The sequence below is a fragment of the Mobula hypostoma genome, chromosome 6, assembly GCF_963921235.1.
Source record: "Mobula hypostoma chromosome 6, sMobHyp1.1, whole genome shotgun sequence".
Taxonomy (NCBI): domain Eukaryota; kingdom Metazoa; phylum Chordata; class Chondrichthyes; order Myliobatiformes; family Myliobatidae; genus Mobula; species Mobula hypostoma.
In genome coordinates, this window is record NC_086102.1 from 38,053,321 (window position 1) to 38,078,324 (window position 25,004).

General features: G+C 40.5%; 1 protein-coding gene across 1 annotated transcript in view; it reads right to left on the reverse strand.

The window, feature by feature from the left end:
• The window catches only part of LOC134347943 (suppressor of tumorigenicity 14 protein homolog), a 114,577-nt gene that overhangs the window by 59,939 nt on the left and 29,634 nt on the right, over positions 1–25,004 (reverse strand). Inside the window, exons 5-6 of the mRNA XM_063050609.1 lie at positions 9,188–9,363; positions 7,726–7,761 (exon numbers count right to left, since the gene is read on the reverse strand). Coding sequence (XP_062906679.1) covers positions 7,726–7,761; positions 9,188–9,363 — 212 coding nt within the window. The remainder of the gene's footprint in view (positions 1–7,725; positions 7,762–9,187; positions 9,364–25,004) is intronic.

The following is a 25,004-nucleotide window of genomic DNA, read 5'->3' on the forward strand; positions in this document are numbered from 1 at the left end:
CTATATGTAGATTGAAGTCACCCATTATAACTGCTATTCCTTTATTGCACGCATTTCTAATTTCCTGTTTAATGCCATTCCCAACCTCACTACTACTGTTAGGTGGCCTGTACACAACTCCCACCAACGTTTTCTGACCCTTAGTGTTATGCAGCTCTACCCATATCGATTCCACATCCTCCTGGCTAATGTCCTTCCTTTCTATTGCGTTAATCTCCTCCTAACCAGCAATGCCACACCACCTCATTTTCTTTCATGTCTATCCCTCCTGAATATTGAATATCCCTGAATGTTGAGCTCCCATCCTTGGTCACCCTGGAGCCATGTCTCTGTGATCCCAACTATATCATATTCATTAATAACTATCTGCACATTCAATTCATCCACCATGTTACGAATGCTCCTTGCATTGACACACAAAGCCTTCAAGCTTGCTTTTACAACACTCCTAGCCCTTATACAATTATGTTGAAAAGTGTCCCTTTTTGATTTTTGCCCTGGATTTGCCGGCCTGCCACTTTTACTTTTCACTTTACTACTTTTTGCTTCTACCCTCATTTTACACTCCTCTGTCTCTCTGCACTTGTTCCCATCCCCCTGCCACATTAGTTTCAATCCTCCTGAACAATAGTAGCAAACGCTCCCCGTAGGACATTGGTTCCAGTCCAGCCCAGGTGCAGACCGTCCTGTTTGTACCGGTCCCACCTCCTCCAGAAATTTGAATTCCTCCCCCTTGCACCATTTTTCAAGCCACGTATTCATCTGAAATATCCTCCTATTTCTACTCTGACTAGCACGTGGCACTGGCAGTAATCCAGAGGTTATTACCTTTGTGGTCCTACTTTTTAGTTTATCTCCTTACTCCCTAAATTCACCTTGTAGGACCTCATCCCGTTTTTTTACATATATTGTAGAACTAGGACTTGGCACGCCGCTGTGCAACTGAATCCTTGACTTCTTGTCTAACGGGCTCCAGTCAGTCAGGCTTGGCAGTAGCATCTCTGCCACGATTATCCTCAATGCATGGTAGCGTAGTGGTTAGTACAGCGCTTTACAGTACTGGCGACTGAGGTTCAATTCCGGCCGCTGTGAGTAACGAGTTGTACGTCCTCTCCGTGACCACCTGGGTTTCCTCCAGATGCTCCCATTTCCTCCCACAGTCCAAAGACATATTAGCTGGTAGGTTAATTGTTCCTTGTAAATTGTCCCATGATGAGGCTAGGGTTAAGTCTGAGGTTGCTGGGCAGTGCAGCTCAAAAGGCTGGAAGGGCCTATTCCATGCTGTATCTCAATAAATAAATTTATATCAATTTATATCAATGTCTTTGCACTGTACGGCTGATGTTAAACAAGAAATTTCACATCATATGATAATAAACCTGATCCCAGTTCTGATTTCGAATTTTTACAGATGCACCAGAGCAGTATGGTAACTGCTCTGTCCAAGTTTGCATGAAATTGCAGAATTGTGAACAGAGCCTGGTCTATCGTGAAAACTGGCCTCCTCACTATGGACTCTGTCTATACTTCCAAAGCCTTGGGAAAGCAGCCTTGGGAATAATCAAGGGCCTCTCCCACCCTGGTCATTCTCTCTTCTCCCTCACTTCCATCAGGCAGAAGATAATAGAAGCTCGAGATCACGTACCACCAGACTAAAGGACAGCTTCTATCTCCTGTTATAAGACTCTTGAATGGACCTCTGGTACAGTAAAGAAGAACTCTTGATTTTCAATCTATCTCATCTTGGTCCTTGCACCTTATTTGTTAATTGCACCGCACTTTCTCCATGAGTGTAACACAATATTCTGCTTTCTGTTTTGTTTCCTTTTGTACTTCCTTAATCTACACACTGTACATAAAATTATCTCTCTGGATGGCATGTTAATAAATTTTTTCACTGTCCCACAATACAAGTGACAATAATAAAGCAAACACCAGTTGCAAATCAATCCCAGATGATCAGGAGCCAATATAGGTCAGCAACGACAAGGAACAACAGGCGATGACTTGGTCTGGGGACAGGAAAACAGGCAACAAAGAGACACACACAAAATGCTGGAGGAACTCAGCGGGCCGAGCAGCATCTATGCAAAAAAGTACAGTCGACGTTTTGGGCCGAAACCCTTCGACAGGACTCCTGAAACGTCGACTGTACTTTTTTCCATCGATGTTACCTGACCTGCTGAGTTCCTCCAGCATCTTGTGTGTGTTGCTTTGATTTCCAGCATATGCAGGTTCTCCCTTGTTTGTGATTTGAGGCAACAAGAAACAGAGCTTTGAACGTGTCACGCTCTGCAAAATGCTGATAATGGGCAGAACATTTTTAGAATAATCAAATTCAAATTTGAAACTTAGATCACAGATCTGGTGAAGCGGCGGGCCAGTAACAGAGTTGGAATTGGTCAGTTTTGCGACGTTAAAGATGTGTGTTTGGTAACTCATCTCAAAATTCAACTTTGGAAATGAGGACCTTGGAGAGTGAAATTTGAGGCAAGAATGTGGAGGCGGTGGGCACGTGGGCTGAAGTACCAAGAGTGTTATAATGAATGGCGAGAAGGCAACATTAACTGGGATAACAGTGCACTCTCTGTATCTAATACTTAAGACAGTGCACAGTTCTGAGCACATCCAGCATGTTGGCTGCCCTCACAATAAAATGTAGCCAGTTGTTCAATAGTAAACTAGCGTTTAATTAGTTTAACAGTACGCTTCATTGGGACCAGTAATTTAACTTGACACAAAATAATCTGATAATTGCATTAAATTTGTAACTCAGGATTGTTGTTAAGGGTTCAGACGTTCACCAGTCCTTCTAGTGAAAGTCATCTGTCGCTCCTACCTGGTCAGAGTCCATGCACACAGCAATGTGACTGACTTTGAATGACTGCCAGCAAAATACTCATTTAGGAATGGGCAATATACGTTGATCCTGCTAGCAACACTCACATCCTGTGAGTGAATAAAAAAAAACCTGCCCAAGCCTCCCTTGACACTATCAGCTCAAGGAGGATTTTTATGGGAAAATTACCCTTTGTTGAAGCTTTTATTACAATACCTTTGATCTTTCATATATTCCGTGACTTGCCTTGCTTAGTTGCTATCAGCTTGTGTTTGTTTATTATCGTGAAATTGCTATTCTGCTGTAAACTGTGCCCTTCTCACACTACTTTTATGTTTAATTTTATTTTTTTCCATTTTATCTTGTTTTATATAATCAAAAATAGTAAAACACAATTACAATGTCTGTTTTACTGGTTAGAAATAAATGTCGGTATTTCTAAACATATTATTAATATGACTCTGTGGCTTCCAAATAAATTTAAAAATATGCAGTCGCCGTTTTCCCATGTCTAAACTACTTATATCAAAGTTAGCACATTTGAATTACGGCTGGGAATTCATTTAGAATTACAGTCAAATATGTCTGTATTTTCTGAATAGACTGTACAAACCATAAGTTACAACTAACCTAAGGTAACTAGAAAGCAACCACGGTTTATCAGTTATTTCCAATCTCCTCATTTGCTCACTTCCAAGTTTCCTCTGCTCTTCTTGTTGTGCCTCCTCCCCCACCTGCCCTCTCAACACCACACAGACACAACCACACACCTCCAGGTCACGTGGGTAAGCAAAAATCGAGAGCAAGGTCGTCTGTAGTGAAATCTTCAATAGTATTGGGGAAATTCTGCTGACATGAATTATATGCCAAAAGTATAGAAATACACACAGAAAAGAAATGATAGATATTGCGTTGTTGTTGAAGCCATGGTGTGAGAGCTGATTTGTTCACATACAAGTAAGAATGGCCAGCCAGTAAAAGTTCCCAATTATTAGAGGGAAGGAAGCCTTGGAAGTTATAACATTAGCCACAGCAGCTTGAATTCTGTTTACAGTAACAGGGATTCACCATTGTGACTTGACCTCCATACTATCCCAGAGGACACAGATTTCTCATGAGATTGTGGGAGAAAAGTGTAAGGTGCAGAGGGAAACAGGAAGATCTAAGACTTCTTGTAATTGCAAATGACACTATTCTAGCCCCACATGAACTTACTGGCCAAGCTACAGAATTTACAGAAAGTTAATGAAAACTCTGGCCAACACAAGTTATTTTCCACTAGACCAAGAAGTAATGTGATTATTATAATAGTAAAAAGATACTAATAATACAACAACCCTGCTGAATTGTTACCCATGCTATGGAAAGGATGGCAGTGCATTACAAAATTCGGTTATGAAAACATTGACCAAAGCTAGTCATTGATAAATCCTACATCATTCTGACAGAGATTATCAACTGATGAGACAGACCTGAATTCATCTTCAGACCACATGAGGGCTGAAAGAACAGAAAATGTCAACAACAACACCAATATTAGCAGAAAAAAGAAATGAGTTCAAATTTTACAGTGATAGCAATACACTATAGCAACAAATACTGCACTAACTCAGAGAAAAAAAATGACCAGAACTAAGTCAACGAAATGATGGCGTAATATTTTACTGTGCAGACAATCCTGTAAATCAGAAAAGATCACTAATTCAAAAAAACTTATTAAATTAAAAGGAGAAAATACAATGCTATATACAGTAGTGAGATTGAATAAGGAAATAGCATTGTATGCTGCTATGTACTAATACCATATCACTCTCTTGTTTACCAAACCAACTTAATACATATTTTATCACTCAGCAAAGCATATGGCATAAAAAATTAACAATAATTATATTGCTGAGTTACCGGTGATAGTCTGGAAAATAATTAACAAGCATGCCCAGGACAACCACAATTCACAACAGTGATTTTTGCATCATTTGCTCAAGGTGAGGGAGCGATTTATTCCCACCCAAGAATGCCAAATTTCAAAGGTTTTAGATTATTTTAAGGAGACATCTGGTATTCCTCAGAGCCTGTGCTAACAATCTCACTTCATCTTAATTCATCAAAGTTATTATTGGTTTTGTTTCAAGGAAGTCCGTGACCAAAGGCAACAATTTGATTTTACGTAGGCCTTAACAGATCACAACACACAAGGTATTTGGAGGAACAACGCCAGAGGTTAAGTTCAGGTAATGTTTGTGGATTCAGCAACAAAAGCCTCACTGTTATAATGCTGAACTCAAAGCATTTCAGTGTGTCTGCAATGATTCCAACACAGCACATAAACTCCTTCTGCCAAAAGAGCAAAAGGAACGATAAAATAAAGCAACCACATACTACAAATGGCACTTTACTATTTGATCAACATCCCACTCATAATTAAATTGAAAACAAGTTGTCAGTCTGGACCTGGATTTGGTCTACAGGGATCTGCATCTCAGCATTACGCCAAGACTGAACCATCAGACGTCACTATGTTTAGAACATAGAACAGTGACACACGGGAACAGACCCTTCAACCCACAAGCTAATTAAACCAGTAATTAAATATCCTAACTTAACTAGCCCCTTCTGCCTGTACAAGTGGATCTTCCTCCATTCTCTGCATATTCATGTGCCTATCTAAGAGCATTTTAAATGCCTCTGTCGTATTTGCCTCCACCACTACCTTGCCAGCACATTCCAGCTGCCCAATATTCTCTGTATAAACTTGATAAACAGCATCCCATCTTTCCAGCATGACCCACTACAGCCCCTGAGGCTGACCATTTGTAGCATAACTAGTCAGTTATGATGAAAACCCACAATGCAAAAATACTGAACTTGTTCCTGTCTCCGTGGCTGCTTCTTGACCTGCTACATACACTGGTGTCATTTTAGATTCTCTGCATCTGCAGGGCTTTGGATCTTGAGTTTGTATCGTTCACTGCTAGCATTGCTTTTCCCTTTCATTTAACCTCTGTCCTCATGACATTTTACATTCCACCAGGCAGATGAGCTGAATTAACAACTCTTCACCAACTCTTCTCAGCCTCCTAATCTCCAGACACATTCCCTTTTTGCCTCTTCATCCGTTCCACTGTTTTCAACTTAAAACATGTTTTCATGTTTATTTTTCTTCATCTCTGATGAAAGGTCACTGACCTTAAGTGTTACCGGTTTCCCACTGCATCAATTCTACCCAGAATGCTATGTATTTTCATCATTCACTGTTCATACAATATCTCTAGGTCTAAGTAGAATAGAGTGGGATTCCCCTGATTAGAATAAGGACCACAGTCTTTTTTTTGAACAGACACTAATAATGTGAATTTAAAGCTGCAATGTTATCTTAAAACGTTCAGATAACACAGAAGTGTAGTAATAGTTTGGAAGGTAGTAATAGGCATCAAAAAAGTAACGACAGGCTGCTAGAATGCATGGGCACAAGCCGGAGAAATTCAATGCAGAAAAGTAGAGATGATTTATAAAATTGAGTGGAAAATCAGAGATTCTGAGGCATATTTGAAGGTGATAGGACAAATTTAACAAGTAGTTAAAACTTCAAGTAGTCCTGTCTGTATAAAATGAAGTATGGTGTACAAATACCAGTAAAGTATGCTAAACCTATGACACAAACAAGAGAAAATCTGCCGATGTTGGAAATATGGCCTGCTGAGTCCCTCCAGCATTTTGTGCGTGTTGCCCTAAACCTTCAGCTTACTGGGAGCATTCTAGAATAGAATGGAAGTTTTAGAGAAGGTACAGAGAGAGTTATTTTAATTTTCTTAAAGGTTTCCAATTACTGTTATGCATTGGTGGGTGTAACTAGGAAAAGCTGTTGTTCTCCTCAGAGCAGAAGAGGTCTGCTGGCCAAAGTTTTCATTAACTTTCTGAAAATTCTGTAGCTTGGCCAATAAGTTCATATGGGGCTTGAATAGCGTCATTTGACACGTTTAAAGTAATGAAAATTATACACAGAATAAACTAAAGTGAAATTATTTCTGGGGGGGTGGGTTATAGTTTCAGAATGCAAATGAAACTGGTGACAGAAGGACATATATAACATAGGAATTGAGTATTTAGGATTTGGAATATACTACCTCTGGCAGTGGATAAAGAGTTAATAAAGTTATACCAAGATGCTTTATAATATTGCCACTATTGGAGTGTTCATCAGATCCCAAGCCCAGAAGATGTTGGCCAAAAGTTTTTACGTGGTTAGAGCAGGGATCAGAGCAGCCTTTTTTAGAAAGCACAGATACTGAGCTAAATAGGTGCAGAAGGAAGAGAAAAGTTCCATGGTTATACAAGGTAATGTAGAAAAGTGAATTCTGTTTTGCGTCACTTTTAATGTCTTGCCCTTTCTTAGATTCTGAATATCAAGTCAGCTTTTATTGTAGAATGAGAATGAGAAGTGAAAAGAACCATGAATTGAAAATGACAATGGAGGGATGTAAAAGATAAGCGTTTCAAGAGTTTATATGCCCGTTTGTGTCGATGAGAAGAACTTTGTAACCCACATGAAATTTGCACTCATAAGGACACAGTGACAGTAGTAAGATTAGTTGACCCTCTAGCCTTTTTGTTTAAGGCCAAAGATTCCAGATAATACACACAGCACAAAAAAAGTTATTTCCCACATGGCCTTTAGTCATTCGCTTAAACTAGATTAATAACCCTTTTGCAACACTTATTGTACCTCAGCAATGTTAATTCCATTTGCAAATCATTTAAAGATATTTAAGGTGGAGAGGATGCGATAAGTGCAAATAATACTCCAAACAAACTTATATGTTACAGCCAAATTACCCTAAAGATTGGCATTTTCAACACTCATTACTAAGTTTAATTGAGCTACATACCTGTTTTCAAGCTTCGAACGTATTCTTCATTGGCAACTGTAAAAAACCCAAAATATATTCTGTCAATAACTTAGTCACTTACACTTTGAAGCATCCATTTGTCATACAATGCTTTAAAGAGACTAGAATAGCACATAAGTACACATACACGGCCGCTCCATGGAGAGAGTTGGGGCATCAAGTTTCTGGGAGTGCATGTAACAGATGGTCTCACCTAGTCCCTCAACACCACCTCTTTGGTCAAGAGAGCACAGCAACATCTCCACTGCCTGAGGAGATTGAGGCAAATGAGGCTCTCTCCCTCGCCCCATTTTAACCAGTTTTTACAGGAGCACCACTGAGCTTGTCCTGACCAGCTGCAACCAGGCTTGGAACAGAAATTGCAAGGCATCCAACTGCAAGTCTGTACAAAGGATTGTGAGGAATCGTGAGAGGATTATTGGGGTCTCTCTTCAACCCCTTAAGGATATTTATCAGGAGCACTGTATACACAGGGCCCTTAGCATTATCAGTGATCCCTCCCATCCATCCATCAATCTCTTTGGCACCCTACCATCAGGCAGGAGGTACTGTAGCACTGGGAGGAGAACTGTTAGGATGGAAAACTGATTCATCCCCACCCCCCCAAGGCCGTAAGACTACTGAACTCCCTGCCACCTCCCAGGTCTCATCATGTATGAAATACCAGTAGCATTATTATACTCTTCACTTGTGTCACATATGTACCTTATTACTTGTTAATTTATTTGTGGTAATATTACTTTATGTGTTCTGTGTGTGAGTTATATGGACTGTGTTGTGCACCTGGGTCTGGAGGAACATTGTTTTGTTTGGCTATATACATGTATATGGTTGAATGACAATAAACTACAACTTGGACAGGAATATTTGGTAAATAAACAGACCAATAACAAAATTCTCTTTGCGATATGAAGAAATTTATAATATTGAATATAAAATCATGATTGTGTCAGACTTACTCTCAACTATAGAACTTTTGGTTCATGTTCCATGTCTCCATCAATATGGTTTCTAAGTGTTTTGGTTTGCTTATTGAATTTTCTTATTTTTTCTCATAGAATTCACAAATTCTCTGTTTATATACTTCAGTTAACTTGCATTTCTCTTATGAGCTTGAATTGATTTACAGTAAAGAGGATGGTGATGATTACTTGGCCAGTTTTATTTCTCTTAAAAAAACCTGACACTCATTCAACATGGTGCCTTCAACCACATTCATTATCTCTTTGCAGCCCAACACCCCTGAGGCACTGTGAAGGGACAAATCGAGTTAATGAAATTCAGCAACATTTTAAAAAACTATGCTTAATATGATCTACAATAGAACAATTATCATCTATATTCACACAATCAATTTATCACCAATGTATCAAAGTAATGATCAAAATAGATTGTTTATGTCCTCATCCTGATTCACGCCAAATATAACTAGGTTGCTTACCTTGTAGAGTGAGGGAGGATGGCTCAGTTTTCATAATCTTTCCTACATCACCAGTTTGGAGATGCTGTCGTAACACATTTATCAATACTTCAATACTTAGAGTATATTTAACCAAAAGATCCTGTTCTTTTGGTAATGCAAATTGTAGCCAGAAATAGGCAATAGCACTGCCGTGGCTGTAAATGAAAACAATTATATCAGAAAGAAGAGCAGATAATGCTTCTTAATCAAAATAATTTAGCCACAGGCAAGGTCTGAGAGGACTGGCAAATAGCTAATATTATTCTGTTGGGAAAGAGGGATAATCTTGGAAGCTATTTACTGATGAGTCTCATGTTGGTGATAGGGAAGCTGTTGGAGAGGATTCACGGAGGAACGATTTGTGAGCATTTGGAAAATCATGGTGAAATTAGGGACAGGCAGCATGGTCTTGTGAGGGGCATGTCATTGATTGAATTTTTGTGGGGCAGGAGAAGGCAATTGAAAGTACAGCTGTGGATGTTGTCTTCATGGATTTTAGTAAGGTGTTTTATAAGGTTCCTCATGGTAGGCTCACCTACAAGATTAAGATGCATGGTAGTCATGATAGCTTGGATGTTTGGATTCAGAATTGGCCTGGCCTTAGAAAGCAGAGAGTAGAGGTCAATGGGAATTATTCTGGCTGGACAGCTATGACTAGTGGTGTTCCACAAGGATGTGTAGTGGGAGATATACTATATGATATACTACACTCCCCCTCGTACCCCATCCGCTATTTATTTTTATACACACACACTTTCTCTCACTCTTTTTTCTCCCTCTGTCCCTCTGACTATACCCCTTGCCCATTCTCTGGGTTCCTCCCCCCCCCTTTCCTTCTCCCCAGGCCTCCTGTCCCAGGATCCTCTCATATCCCCTTTGCCAATCGCCTGTCCAGCTCTTGGCTCCATCCCTCACCCTCCTGTCTTCTCTTATCATTTTGGATCTCCCCCTCCCCCTCCCACTTTCAAATCTCTTACTAACTCTTCCTTCAGTTAGTCCTGACGAAGGGTCTCGGCCTGAAACATCGACTGTACCTCTTCCTAGAGATGCTGCCTGGCCTGCTGCGTTCACCAGTAACTTTGATGTGTGTTACTATATGAATGACTTGGATAAAATCATGGGTGGGCAGGTTAGTAAGATTGGTGCTGTTGTGGATAGTGTGGAAGGTTGCTAAAGGATACAGTGGCATATGGATCAATTGAAGATATGGTCATGGAAATGGTAAATGGAGTTTAACCTAGCCAAGTCTGAGGTGTTGCACTTTGGGAGATCAAAAGTAAAGACACAGTGCACAGTTAATGACAGAACAGTATTCACGCACAGAGGGATCATTGCAGTCTAAGTCCATAGTTCCCTGCAAGTGGCTACACAGGTTGATAGGCTGGTAAAGAGGGCATATGGCATAGTTACCTTTTTTACTTGAGGTATTGCGTTAAAGTGTTGGGAAGTTACGTTGCAATTTTAGTTCGCAGTGGCCTCTGGTTAGGCCACATCTGGAGTATTGCATTCAATCTGATAGGGAACATATGGAGGTTTTGTAGTGGGAGTAGAAAAGGTTTACCCGAATGCTGCCTCGTATTAGAGGACATGTGCTATGAGGAGGGGTTGGACTGACTTGGGTTGTTTTCTCTGGAGGAGCAGAGCCTCAGGGTAGACTTGACGGAAGTTTCTATGATTATGGGAGGCATGGAAAGACAAGTCAGATGACATTTTTTTTATCATAGTCAAAATTTCTAAAACTAGAGGGCAAGCATTTAAGGTGAGAGAAGGAAGTTCAAAAGAGAAATGTGGGGCAAGTTTTTTTTTCCCCACACAGAAAGTGTGGGTACCTGAAATGTGCTGCAGGGAGAGGTAGTGGATGCAAACACAAACTGAGGCATTTAAGGTAGGCACATGAATGCTCAGCGAATGGAGGGATATGGACATCATGCAGGCAGAAGGGATCAATTTAGTTATGTATTTAATTACTAATTTAACTAGTTTAACACCACATCATGGGCTGAAGGACCTTTTCCTGGTGTTCGGCTGTTCAATGTTTTATGCTAATTTAATGAAAGCCTCAGGAAAAGCTGTCGGTAGTGAATGGCACAGAGTACTCATGATTTACTAATTTCAAGTTCAATTTCATATTTATTATCATAGGTGTATATACACAAGTTTTAATGCCATGAAAATCAGCTTTCTGCAGCAGCTGCAAAGTATGTTACAAACATAACCAATGGAAATTGATATAAATGAACATAAATTATACATAACTAACACATGAAAATAATTCACAAACTCAATCTATTTACAGGATAGCAACACACAGGGATCAGAAAGTTCTCAATCAGTCTCCTGCTCAGGCTTGATTGACCTTTGCTCCAGTTAGTATGGGTCAGGAAAGGGTTCTGTTTCAAATTGTTGGTAAAAACTGATAATAATTTTGCAATTCTTCCTTCACCTAGTACTGCACTTAATTTTCAAATAAACACAGATACAGTGCTTGCTTAGAAAATGTACACCAGTTCATAGCTGAATAAGGAAGGAAGAAATTTGCAAGATTGAGATATTGATGATTGTTAACTTTTTTAAACAGAACTAATGGCTACTATGATTAAGCAATACAGTGTATTAGGAACTTTGATATATGTCAGCTAAGTGAATTTGTTTTGACAAGCTTAAGATAAAATACTTCCTACAGACACAATGAAAAAGAATCGGCATTAATAAAGTACATCATAGTTATTTTACAGATAATATTATTCATTCTGACATGACGGAAATCACACATAAATAACAGACTGAAACACACATATTACTTCAGCTTGGGAAATTCTAAACCCTTAGCTTGCAAAAACTACAAAGCTCAGGTCATGACCTGAAAACTAGCAAAAAGAACTGCAACATTTATTTGGATTAATGCCCATCACACCAATTGATATTGACAATTAGTTAATGACACATAGCAAGATGTCACAAAAGCTCATCCAAGAGATTTTCCATAAGACTCCCATCCCCTACTAGCGTTTGAATTCGTAAAAGTCATGCCTTGCCTGTTCGTGAATTAAAAGTGTTGTTCACAGTTTCTAGAACACAAATTTTAAAGAGTTAAAATATCCTTATGTATTTCTGCAAAGGACAATGGAAAGTGCAATGAGTCAAAACTGAAGAGCCTGAGCTTGATCAGACAAATAGAGTTACAAGGTCATGAAACTGTAGAACTACACAAATTCTCTGATACATGTGGCTTCCCACTATGGGCTTGGGTTTGCCATTTCTCAGTATGCCATTTACTCAGATCTGGAAGCAGATAAGCTTCTGATCTGACCCGTCTGCTTCACACCAGCCAAAGCCACCTCCATCTGAGTAGTTTCACTGACAGAGAAAAAAAAACGTGTTCTAAGGATTGAAACTATTATTTAAAATAAAATAAATTGTTTATGGTTTTAAACAAATTCATTTTCATTTTAATTTTCAAATAAAATTCATGTTTTCCAACTGTTCTAGTCAAAAAGAAAAGTGATGTACATGTAAAGTTTAGGAAGTTAAAATCAGGCAGAACCCTGGAGTAATATAAACAGTTTAATCGAGTATTAAGAAGGCTAAAAGGGGTCATGAAATTTCCTTGACAAGTAGGATTAAAGAGAAGCCTTCTTATACTTATATTAAAACAAAAGTATAACTAGTGTGAAAGTAGGACCATTCATGGATGAGAGAGGAAACCTATGCTTGGAGTCAGAGGATGTGGGCAACTTTGTACCAGATACACCAAGGAGGTCATGCAGAATGGTGAGATTGGTGTGGAGCACGCTAATGAGCTGGAGAATTTTGAGATTCAGGAGGAGGTGGTGTTGGGTCTTTTAAAGACCATCAAGATAGATGAATCTCCAAGGTCTGATGGGATTACTGAGAGAGGCAAGGGGAGTTTGTCAGGTCTTGACAAAGATCTTTGTATCGTCAGTAGCAACAGGTGAGGTTTCAGAGGACTGGAGAGAATCCAAAGTTATTCCTTTGTTCAAAAAGGTATAATCCAGATGGTCTTGAGGGCATTTGGCCTCAGATTAGCGGTCTGCAGGTTATTGGGATAGAATTTACATGCATTTGGGAAATCATGAGACAGTCAGCATGGTTTTGTGTAGCGCAGGTCGGGTCTTACAGATTAGCTTTTCTTTGAGGAGGTGACAAAGCTGATGAGGATAGGGCAGTGGGTTTTAGTAAGGCACTTAACAAGGTCCATTATGGTAGACTGATCCAGCAGATCGAGATGAATGGAATTCATGGTGATTTGGTAGTTTCGATTCAGTATTCACTTACCCATGGTGGAGGGGTGCTATTCTGACTGACAATGGTGTTCTTGACACTTTGTTTAATTCAGCATCAAGTTCAGCCCTATGTGCTCAAGAGCCTTTTCCTGTGCTGTACTGTTCCATGTTCTGTGTTTTGAGATGTGGGAAGGGCCTCAGTTGCCTGAGATTGAGCCCCTGCTCTCAAACTGCCCCACCTTGTAGAAGAGCTGCATCCATGACAGCCTTAGATGTTGGCCACAGAAATTTAGTGCAATGGCGGGAGGCCATCCCTCCAGCGGTGAATGTAGGTGGGTCAAGCACAATTCAGCCATTGTTTTATTTACTCTAATGATACAGCTTCACCACACAGAAGGATTACTGTCAGCATTTCCAACCAATTGTCATTGTAGATAATTTGTGTCTAATCTAAACTGTCTGTCGTTCAATAGTTAAGAACCATTTGAGAAATGCCAAATGTAAACAACTTAATTTATGCAATCCTCATGCTGAAACTTGTGGACGCTTTCAAGTACTTCTTAGGTATTGATTGCTCAAATAAAAGTAGTTAAAAATGTGAAAGTTGAGAGTAGGATTGCCACTTGTGCTAACCTGCACCATCTTAGAAATTTGACACTGTCTGAACAATTTTCTATCATCGTGCTTATGTGTGATTCAAAGCTGCCACTAATATAATTCCAATCAGAGTAAGATGACTGGCATTCACCCCAACATATCTTCTTGTAATTCATAGAATATAGAACATTACTGCACAGTACAGGCCCTTTTGCCCATAATGTTGTGTTGATCTTTAAAGATCAATCTCACCATTCCTTCCTACATGGCCCTCCATTTTTCTATCATCAATGTGCCAACCTAAGAGTTTCTTAAGTACCCCTAATGTATCTGTCTCTATCACCACTAGTGGCAGGGAATTCTGTGCACCAGCACACTCTATAAAGAAGTTACCTCTGACACCCCACTAGACTCTCCGCGTATCACCTTAAAACGAGGCCCTCCTGTCCCATGATCCTCTCATATCCCCTTTGCCAATCACCTGTCCAGCTCTTGGCTCCATCCCTCCCCCTCCTGTCTTCTCTTATCATTTTGGATCTCCCCCTCCCCCTCCCACTTTCAAATCTCTTACTAACTCTTCCTTCAGTTAGTCCTGACGAAGGGTCTCGGCCCGAAACGTCGACTGCACCTCTTCCTAGAGATGCTGCCTGTCCTGCTGCGTTCACCAGCAACTTTGATGTGTGTTCCCTCTTGTATTTGCCATTTCCGCCGTGGGAAAAAATTCCTTGCTATCCATTCGATCCATGAGTCTTATCATCTTGTACAACTCTATCAAGTTACCTCTCATCCTCCTTTGCTCCAAAGAAAGAAGCACTAGCTTGCTCGACCTATCTTCTTAAGACACGCCCTCCTGTCCGGGCAGCATCCTGTTAAATCTCCTTTACACCCTCTCTAAAGCTTCCACATCCTCCCTATAATGAGGTGACCAGAACTAAACACGATATTCCAAGTGAGTTCTAACTAGGGTTTGGTAGAGCTGGAACATTACCTGGAACAATCCCCCGACTAACGAAGGCCTATACACTATATGCCTTCTTAACCACCCCATCAATATGCACAAGAACTTTGAGGGATTTAGTGATATGGACCCCAAGATCCTTCTATTCCTCCACACTACCAAAAATCCTGCTGTTAACCCCGTATTCTGGGTGGCGCCAGTGCGCATGCGTATGGATTAGACCTGTTTGGTCAGTGCTCCTCTCCGAGGCCTCGATAAAATTACTATTATACCGTGTTTTATTCATTCATAGGCCAACAGTGTATTTCTAAACTAAGTGTCTGGAAAAGTCTGACAATGCCGAAGGCAAATAAAGCCAAGACCGCCGACTGCCAAACTACCGAAGTTAGTGCTAACAACGGGTCTGTAAAGAATTTCTCCGCGTCTGAGATACCGCCGGATGAAACTTACGCCATGTGCAAGGAATTAGGTCAGGAGATTTCTCAGTCAGTTCTGCGCAGCATTAACGACCGCTTTGATGTTTTTGAGACCAAGTTTGAGGTGCTTGTGGCCTCCCAGGCTGACTTACAAGCCCATGTGGCTAATCAAGAACTAACCACCAGTGACCTTGAAGCACGCGTGCAAGAGCTTGAAGCTAACTACTCAGAGCTAATGAGACAAAATAGCCAGCTTGAAGCTAAAGTGCATGACTTAGATGCTCGTTCTCGGTGACATAACATTAAGATTGTAGGGATACAAGAGGTCAAGGAGAATGGTAAACCTACTGAATTTGTTTCCAGACTGATTCCCAAGTTGCTCAGGGAAGAGCATTTCCCATACGCGGTTAAAGTCGATCGCGCGCATCACTCTCTGTATCCAAAGCTGGCTGCCGGCGAGAAACTGCGCACCATTTTGGCACGTATCCATCACTTTCAAGTGAAAGAGCTGATCCTGCGCCACAGCAGACTACAACCCGTGGAGTACAAGGGAAACAAGGTCTTGATCTTCCCAGGTTATACTAAAGAGGTGATGACTCAACGTCGTGCCTTTCATGATGTACTGCAAACTCTGCACGGTGGAGGAATCAAGCACACCCTGCGGTATCCGGCTCGGCTCTATATTTATCATCAAGATGGAAGAGTGCCTAAAGTATATGACAACCCAATAGAAGCAGCACAATTCTTGGAAAGGAATAATGCACTCAAAAGAGTATAGATATATTGACATTCTTAATTCAGCTTATATTTGTGCCGGTTTCCATGTTGGGATAAGGGGAGAGGCTTGCTTGTTATATGTAGTTTTGCGATGCTGTATGCCGCACTGGGATTTAATTGCAGAGAATGTTCTAAATATTATTGTTATTATAAGGGTTAAATTTGAGTTGGTGTCATAAATGTTCAGCTTCAGGTGCGGACATTGGATAACTCTCCCCAGCCCTAATAGCATCTGTTTAATGGTATTATATAATTTGTGTTATAAATTTTCTCGGAGCGGGGGTTTGTGATAATTGTGTAATGTTAGTTACCTGCCCAGCAGCTCCTTTTGGGATGGAAATGGGGAAATATGTGTCCAGTTTAGGGAGACACGAAGGGGGGTGGGTTAGGGTGTGTGTTGTTCCTGTTTATAGCTCAGACATGCTTTTTTTGTGTGTTTGTGCTCAACTCTAATAATCTCTTTTTCATTCTTGTATGCAGAGGCCTTGCGGTTGAACGCAGCGGGGGGGGGGGTAAAGATATTACAATAGTCTCATGGAATGTTAAGGGCCGTGGTCATGTTGTTAAGAGGAATAAAGTTTGTAGACATCTCAAATATCTATCTGCAGATGTGATTTTTTTACAGGAAACCCATATCAGAGTAACTGAGCAAAACCGATTGAGATCTAGCTGGATATCACAGGTTTACCAGTCACCATTTACTTCTCATGCCCGTGGTGTGGCTATCCTCCTTAGGAAAAATATTCCATTTCAACTCACTTCCATGATCACAGATTCCCTCGGCAGGTTTATTATGATCTCTGGCACCATTAATTCGTTTCCGCTAACCTTCCTTAATATTTATGGTCCAAACACAGACGAGCCAAATTTTTTTAGGAAGGTTTTTGATTTACTTTCGGATGCCGGTAATTCAAATATAATAATTGGCGTGACTTGAATTGCTACCTGGATCCATATTTAGATAGATTGTCCTCCCGCCCAACCTCAAATATCATGTCAGTGCAGGTCCTAAATAACTTGATTAGATCTAGGAATTTAGAAGATATTTGGCAGGTTCAACATCCCACCAACAAGGACTATCCTTATTATTCTCATGTACACAAACCTTATAGTAGAATAGACTATTTTTTGGTTGACTCTCATTTAATATCTCGCGTTACCAATACAAAATATCATAATAGATTAATTTCTGACCATAGCCCCTTCACAATGTCCCTAAATCTCTCCCTTTCCAAACGAATCTATTCCTGACGTTTTAACCCCTCCCTACTCGCCAATAAGAAATTTATAGAATATATCACCACCAGATTAAAAGATTTTATAGAAATTAACAATAACAACAAGGGGACAGATTCCACACTCTGGGAGACATTAAAAGTTGTAATTTGTGGGTATATAATTTCATATGAATCCGCTGCTAACAGGGAGCGAGAAGGGCGATTGTTAGAGATTGAGAATACTCTCCCAACCCTCGAAGCGACATACCAGGCTTCGAAATCCTCTGAAGATTATAATAAAATAATGAAGCTTAAATATGAGTACAATTGTATCTTGGGTAGTCAAGTAAATAATCTCCTCTTAAAATTAAGACAAAAGCAATTCAAAATGGGGGACAAGCCTGAGGGGCTCCTGGCACGGCAGATCAGGGGCGCCCAGGCCCTAAGGTCAATTCATTGCATTAGATCGAGGGCGGGTACCTTGTTAACTAACCCCAAGGATATAAATGACTATTTTAAAGAATTTTACAGTGAACTCAACACCTCTAAATGCAATGCCACTCAATCTGATTTGAATTACTTCTTTGATTCTTTTGTAATGCCAAAACTTAGTGACGCTGCTAGGGAGGACTTAGATTCTGACTTCACATTGGAAGAAATAACTTCTGCCATTAAGTCATTCCTGTCCAGCAAGGCTGCTGGGCCAGATGGATTTGGCTGTGAATTTTATAAGAAATTGTGTGATATCCTTGCCCCATCTTCTCCTCAGAATGATATCTTGCTCTAAGAAAGATAAAGCCTTGCCTAGTACATTGTACAAGGCTAACATTTCCCTCATTTTAAAGAAAGGTAAAGAGGAAACAGACCCAGCCTGCTATAGGCCCATTGCACTTCAGAATTTTGATAGAAAGGTAATTACTAAAATGCTGGCTAACCGACTAAATAAGTATTTGTCACCTATCATTCATCCTGATCAGACAGGATTTGTCCCGGCAACACACATCAAAGTTGCTGGTGAACACAGCAGGCCAGGCAGCATCTCTAGGAAGAGGTGCAGTCGACGTTTCAGGCTGAGACCCTTCGTCAGGACTAACTGAAGGAAGAGTGAGGAAGAGAGTTGAAAGTTGGAGGAGGAGGGGGAGATCCAAAATGATAGGAGAAGACAGGAGGGGAAGGGATGGAGCCAAGAGCTGGACGGGTGATTGGCAAAAGGGATACAAGAGGATCATGGAACAGGAGGTCTGGGAAGAAAGACAAGGGGGGGTGAACCCAGAGGATGGGCAAGGGGTGTATTCAGAGGGACAGAGGGAGAAAAAGGAGAGTGAGAGAAAGAATGTGTGTATAAAAATAAGTAACAGATGGGGTGCGAGGGGGAGGTAGGGCATTAGCGGAAGTTAGAGAAGTCGATGTTCATGCCATCAGGTTGGAGGCTCTTCCTTCAGTTAGTCCTGACAAAGGGTCTTGGCCTGAAACATCGATTGCACCTCTTCCTAGAGATGCTGCCTGGCCTGCTGCGTTCACCAGCAACTTTGATGTGTGTTGCTTGAACTTCCAGCATCTGCAGAATTCCTGTTGTTTGGTTTTGTCCCGGGTAGGTTCTCTTTTTCCAATGTCAGATGCCTCCTTAGTACTATATATGCTGATCATGGGAAACTAATAGGCAGCAATTTTATCCCTTGATGCACAAAAGGCTTTTGACCAGATTGAGTGGCCTTACATGTTTGAGTCACTGTGCAGGTTTGGGTTCGGGGAGTCATTTGTATCTTGGGTAAAACTGATATACGCCAGCCCAATGTGTTCTATTATAACTAATGGTGACAAGTCAACTCTGTTTCCCCTACACCGTTCAGTCCAGCTGTCGCAGTAGAGCCCTTTGACTTAAAGATAAGAAGTCACCCAAATACGCTGGGTTTGAAAGTGGGGAAGTATTGAAACACCTATTAGTTTATGTGCTGACGATGTGATACTATACTTACAAAACTCAGAAGTCAGTCCCTCTTCTTCTAGATTTAATCACCTCTTTTGGCCGACTATCGGGGTACTCAATCAATTGGACAAAAAGTGACTTTGTGCCTCTCTCCAACAACTACACACGGGGTTTTTTGGAAAGTGTCCCGTTCAAAGTAGCTAAAGATCACTTTACTTATCTTGGCTTGACAATCCCCAAAGATCCTAAATTAATATTCAAATTAAACTTGGCGGAGTTTATTTCAAAACTTAAACAGAATATAGAAAGTTGAAAAACCCTACCTCTGTCCATGATTGGTCAAATAAATTCAATTAAAATGGTTTCCCTTCCTAGGTTTCTCTATTTTTGTCAAAATCTCCCCATTTTTCTTACATCAGCTTTCTTTAAAGAATTGGACTCGATAATATTGTCTTATATCTGGAATTACAAGAATCATAGGATTTCGAAAATTCATTTACAAAAGCCTAAGTCTGAAGGAGGGCTGGGATTGGGCTGTCAATGCTAGGGCTTTAATGTTTTGGCAACAGGGGCTCCGGATAACTTAGCCCCTGGGGCTCCCTTGTGACTATGTATGGAGTCTAACTCTGTTGCCAATTCCTCCTTGCCAGCCATGCTGTTCTCTAAGTTAGAGAAGCCTGGGACTTCAGAAAGTCTGAATTTTGTTTTGAAAAATTCCATCAGACTTCTAAATCAGATTAGGAGCATTCTGAATTTACCAGAGACCTCTGTACAAACACCAATCTGTTTCAATCACTCCTTTCTACCCTCATGATCAGATAAAACCTATCATGCTTGGAGGGAGAAGGGTCTAGTTTCTATTGAAGACCTGTACATAGAGGGATGGTTTGCAACATTTAGTCTGCTGAAAGAGAAATGTGAGCTGCCTCATTCGCACTTTTTTCGTTACCTACAAATTAGACACTACACTTAATCTAAGATTTGTAATTTTGAAATCCTTCCAGGGAAACATATGTTTTTTGATATTTTAAAGAACCCTCCTGACTCCAGGCATCTTGTTTCTAAGTCTGTATGTTTGTTTGATAATTGCACCATAGCGTTTACTGTGAAGATTAGTGACGCCTGGAGAGAGGAGTTGGGCATTGAATTATCTGAAGCTGCCTGGGATAAGTGTTCGTCCATGATACAAGCTTGCTCTGTTAACAGCAGGCACCAACTGATCCAGTTTAAAGTTCTCCATTACTCTAAACTTAGATTGCACAGGATTTACCCTTCTGTCTTGCCAATGTGTGATAGATGCTAAGGGACGGAAGCCACGTTGTCACACACCTTTTGGTTTTGCCCATTACTGACTGGATTTTGGTCCAAAATATTCGACTGGTACTCAAAGGCCTATAAAAGATCCTTCCCCTTGGAAGCTGGTCTCGCTTTATTTGGCGGCTCGCAATCTACTATTTGTTTCCCTGCAGCCATACAACAGTCTCTGATGCTGGGGATGATTATTGCCAGAAGTCTTATCTTGAGGGAATGGAAATCACCTTCTCCCCATTCCTTTCGGAGATGGATGGCTGAAATGATCTCAGTCATACAGATGGAGAAACTTAGGTTCTTGACAACCAATTCAATTAAAAAATATTCGGCTATCTGGGATCCATTTCTTGCCTACCTGGACGAGGCCGGGGGCGGATGAACAATTTCTCTCTAGCTGATTTCTCACAGTCCTCATTTGAGATTTATTGTTTAGTATTTTTGAGAACTTTGTACAATCGGCATCCCTCTAATGTTATGTCTCTTTCTTTGTTTTTGCTCATTTCATTTTTATACATATCTGAGCTGGTATGTTCTTGTTGATTTCATTGTTTTTTTTGAAAATTTTGAAAATAAAGTATTTTAAAAAACCCTGTATTCTGCCTTCAGATTTGACCTTTCAAAATGAATTGCTTCACACTTTTCTGGATTGAACTCCTACTGCTACTTCTCAGCTGAACTCCCTATCCTGTTCCAGCCTACAACAACCCTCCACACTATTCACAGCTCTACCAACCTTTGTGTTGTCTGAGAACATACTACCCTACCCTTCCACTGCTTCATCCAAGTCATTTATGAAAATCACAAAGAGCAGGAATCCCAGAATAGATCCTTGCAGAACACCACTAGTCACCGACCTCCAGGCAAAATATACACATATGGCAACACTGCTACACAGCCGTTTCTTTGGATCCCATTCCTCCTGACTTTCTGAATGACCATACCATGGGGAGCCTTATCAATCGCCTTACGAATTTCCATATGCACCACATCTACTGCTCTAAATTAATCAATGTGCTATGTCACATTCTCAAAGAATTCAATCAGGCTTGTGAAGCACAATCTGCCCCTCATAAATCCATGCTGACTATCTCCAATCAGTCTATGCTTCTACAAATGCTCATAAATTCTGTCTCTAAAAATCTTCTCCAATAATTCGCCCAGTACTGAAATAAGATTCACTGCTCTCTAATACGCAGGGTTATCCCTACTCCCTTTCTTGAACAAAGGATAATACTGGCCACCCTTCAATCATCTGGTACTATTCAAGTTACCAATGAGCTTGCAAAGATCATCACCAAAGGTACAGCAATCTCTTCCTTGCTTCCTGTAGTAAATTGGGGTATGTCCAATCTGGTCCCAGGGATCTATCTATCTAAATGTTTTTAAAAAGTTCTAGCACATCCTCTTTCTTAACATTAACATGTGCAAGCATTCGCTGTCTTCACCAAGGTTCCGTTCACTGGTGAATACTGAAGCAAAGAATTCATTGAGGACCTCCCTATTTCTTCTAATTCCAGGCACGTTTCCTCTACTGTCCCTGATCAGTCTTACCCTCACTTTGGCCATCCTCCTATTATTCACATACATGTAGAATGCCTCGGGGTTTTCCTTAATCCTACTCACCAAGGCCTTCTCATGGCCCCTTCTAGCTCTCCCATGTCTATTCTTCAGCTCCTTCCTGTCCACCTTGTAACTCTCTAGAGCCCTGCCTGATCTTTGTTTCTCAAACCTTAACTAAGCTTCTTTCTTCCTCTTGACCAGATGTTCCATATCTCTTGTCAAACATGGTTCCTTCACCCTACCGTTTCTCTACCTCAATGGGACATACCTATCCAGAACCCTCAGCTAGTGCTCCCTAAAGAACCTCTACATTTCTGTTGTGCATTTCTTTGAGTACATCTGTTCCCAATTTATGCTCCCGAGTTCCTGCCTAATTGCAACATAATTTCCCACACTCAATTAAATACTTTCCCATGTTGTCTGGTCCTATCCCTCTCCAAGGCTTTAGAAAAAGTCAGGGAGTTGTGATTGCTTTCTTCGGAATGCTCTTCCACTGAAAGATCTGACACCTGACCTTCCTTCCAGAGAAAAACATATACAACTGGCCAAGTAAATGATTAATCCGAAACTGCATTGTTTCACTTTACCTGTGATGCATGAATCATTCACTGCTATATTTCCGAGCAAATCCATCTGGCTGTTTCCAAGTGTCAGATAAAGACATTCAGCATGTGCTCATGTTGAAGGCAACAATTAAATTAAGGCCCAACCATTGAAAGTAGGAGCTCAGTAATGCAGATGCCTACCACCACTAACCACAAAAGAGATTGAGCTAAGAACATCAGAAGTAGCAGGAGCAGGTGATTCAGACCCTGGTGTTTGCTCCGCCATTCAGACTATTACCTCAGACTTATTTTCCATCATCAACCTCTAGTCTATCAAGCTAAAGATCTATTGATTTCTGGTCTGAATATTCTCAATGACTGAGCCTCCACGGCTTTCTTCAGCAGAGAATTCTAGATATCCACTGTCCTGTGGGTGAAGAAATTTCCTCTAATTTCATTTCTAAATGGCTGACCATCAGCCCTGGCCCTAGTCGTGAGAATTTTCTTGAAGAGTGGAGTGACATTTGCAATTTTCCAGTCTTCCGGAACCATTCTAGAATCTAGTGATTCTTGAAGGATCATTACTACTGCCTCCACAATCTCTTCAGCTACCTCTTTCAGAACTCTGGGGTGCGCACCATCTGGTCCTGGTGACTTATCTACCTTCAGACCTTTCAGTTTCCCAAGAACCTTCTCTCTAGTCATGGTAACTTCACACACTTCATGCCCTGGGACACCTGGAACTTCCGCCATACTGCTAGTGTCTTCCACAGTGAAGACTGATGCAAAATACTTGTCTGCTATCTTGTTGTCCCACATTACCTCTCCAGCAACATTTTCCAGTGGTCAGATATCCACTCTCACCTCTCTTTTACACTTTACATAAGTTGCTGTACGCAGCAACTCTACTAGATGCATCACTTTCTGCTACAACTGGGTAAATTGAGCAGCAACAGCAGAAATCAAGGCTCATTCCACATCGCAATAGATTGAAATGTTCTTGTTTTGCTGCTGGCTGTTTATTATTAGATCTGATCTGCCAAGAAACCCATGAAAGACTTACAGTAAAACAGCTCACTCACTGCATGCTTGAATGCAAATTAAAATGAAAACCAAAAAAAAAAGGCAGTATCTTATTCTTTCAAAAAACTGACAGTTTTGCAGTGAGTGGTCTACGAAGCAAGTTAATCTAGAATCTAGAGCCAGTTCATTATCTGAAAATATTGGAGAATAGAAGTTCTAGAAACAGCTGGAAATTAGTGTAATAGTTTTGTAGATGGGGTGGAAGTCCTTGAACATGAGATAGGTTTGTAAATAGTAAAGTCACCAGACAGAAAATGTATGACATCAAAGAACGACAGCAGTGGAAGTAACAATAAAGGATTAGAACTGAAAAGCATGGATTGGAAACACTAGCATATAGCAAGCAGACTGATATGCAACAAGGAACTATTGTGAGGTTACTGTACTTTGTTAAATGATTGTTTCCAACAAGTAGACAAGTACATAAGTTTTGACATGCTACTTTGGGAAATGCAGGAAGTAAACAATGAAATACAGCAAGCAATCAAGAAAGCATGCGATATATTGGCCCCTGTTGCAAAGCAGTTGGTAGTCTTGCTTAGAGTGCAGTACTTTGCTAACTTTTTCTGAGTATTGTGTTTTAATCTCTGTACCTAAGAACGGCTCTCTGCAAAGTGATCACATCATCTCCTGTTAGTTCCTTGCACACCTGTAACTAATTCTTTCACATGCATTAATTCACACTTAATTCTTTCCCCATTTCACTTAAGTGGTAATTCAGAGTAGGCAATTACTTATCTGCAAATCTTTGCGATCAGTGCAGAATAGATTTACACAAGATATTCTTGCAATAAGGGTGAAAAGCTATTGAGAAAGGCTGACACTGGTATTTAGAGGAATAAGGAGGGAAGCGGTGTCCATCATTAAGGACCCCCATCACTCAGGACATTCCCTCTTCTCATTCTACCATGGGGGAGTAGGTACACGAGCCTGAAGGCACACACTCAGTGATTCAGGAACAGCTTCTTACCCTCTACCATCAGATTTCAGAATGGACATTGTACCCATGAACACGACCTCTCTATTTTTTGCTCTCTTTTTGCATTGCTTATTTAATTTAACTTTTATACTTATTACTGTAATTTACAGTTTTATTATTATTATACATTGCAATGTACTGCTGCCAGATGAGAACAAATTTCACAACATATGACAGTGATA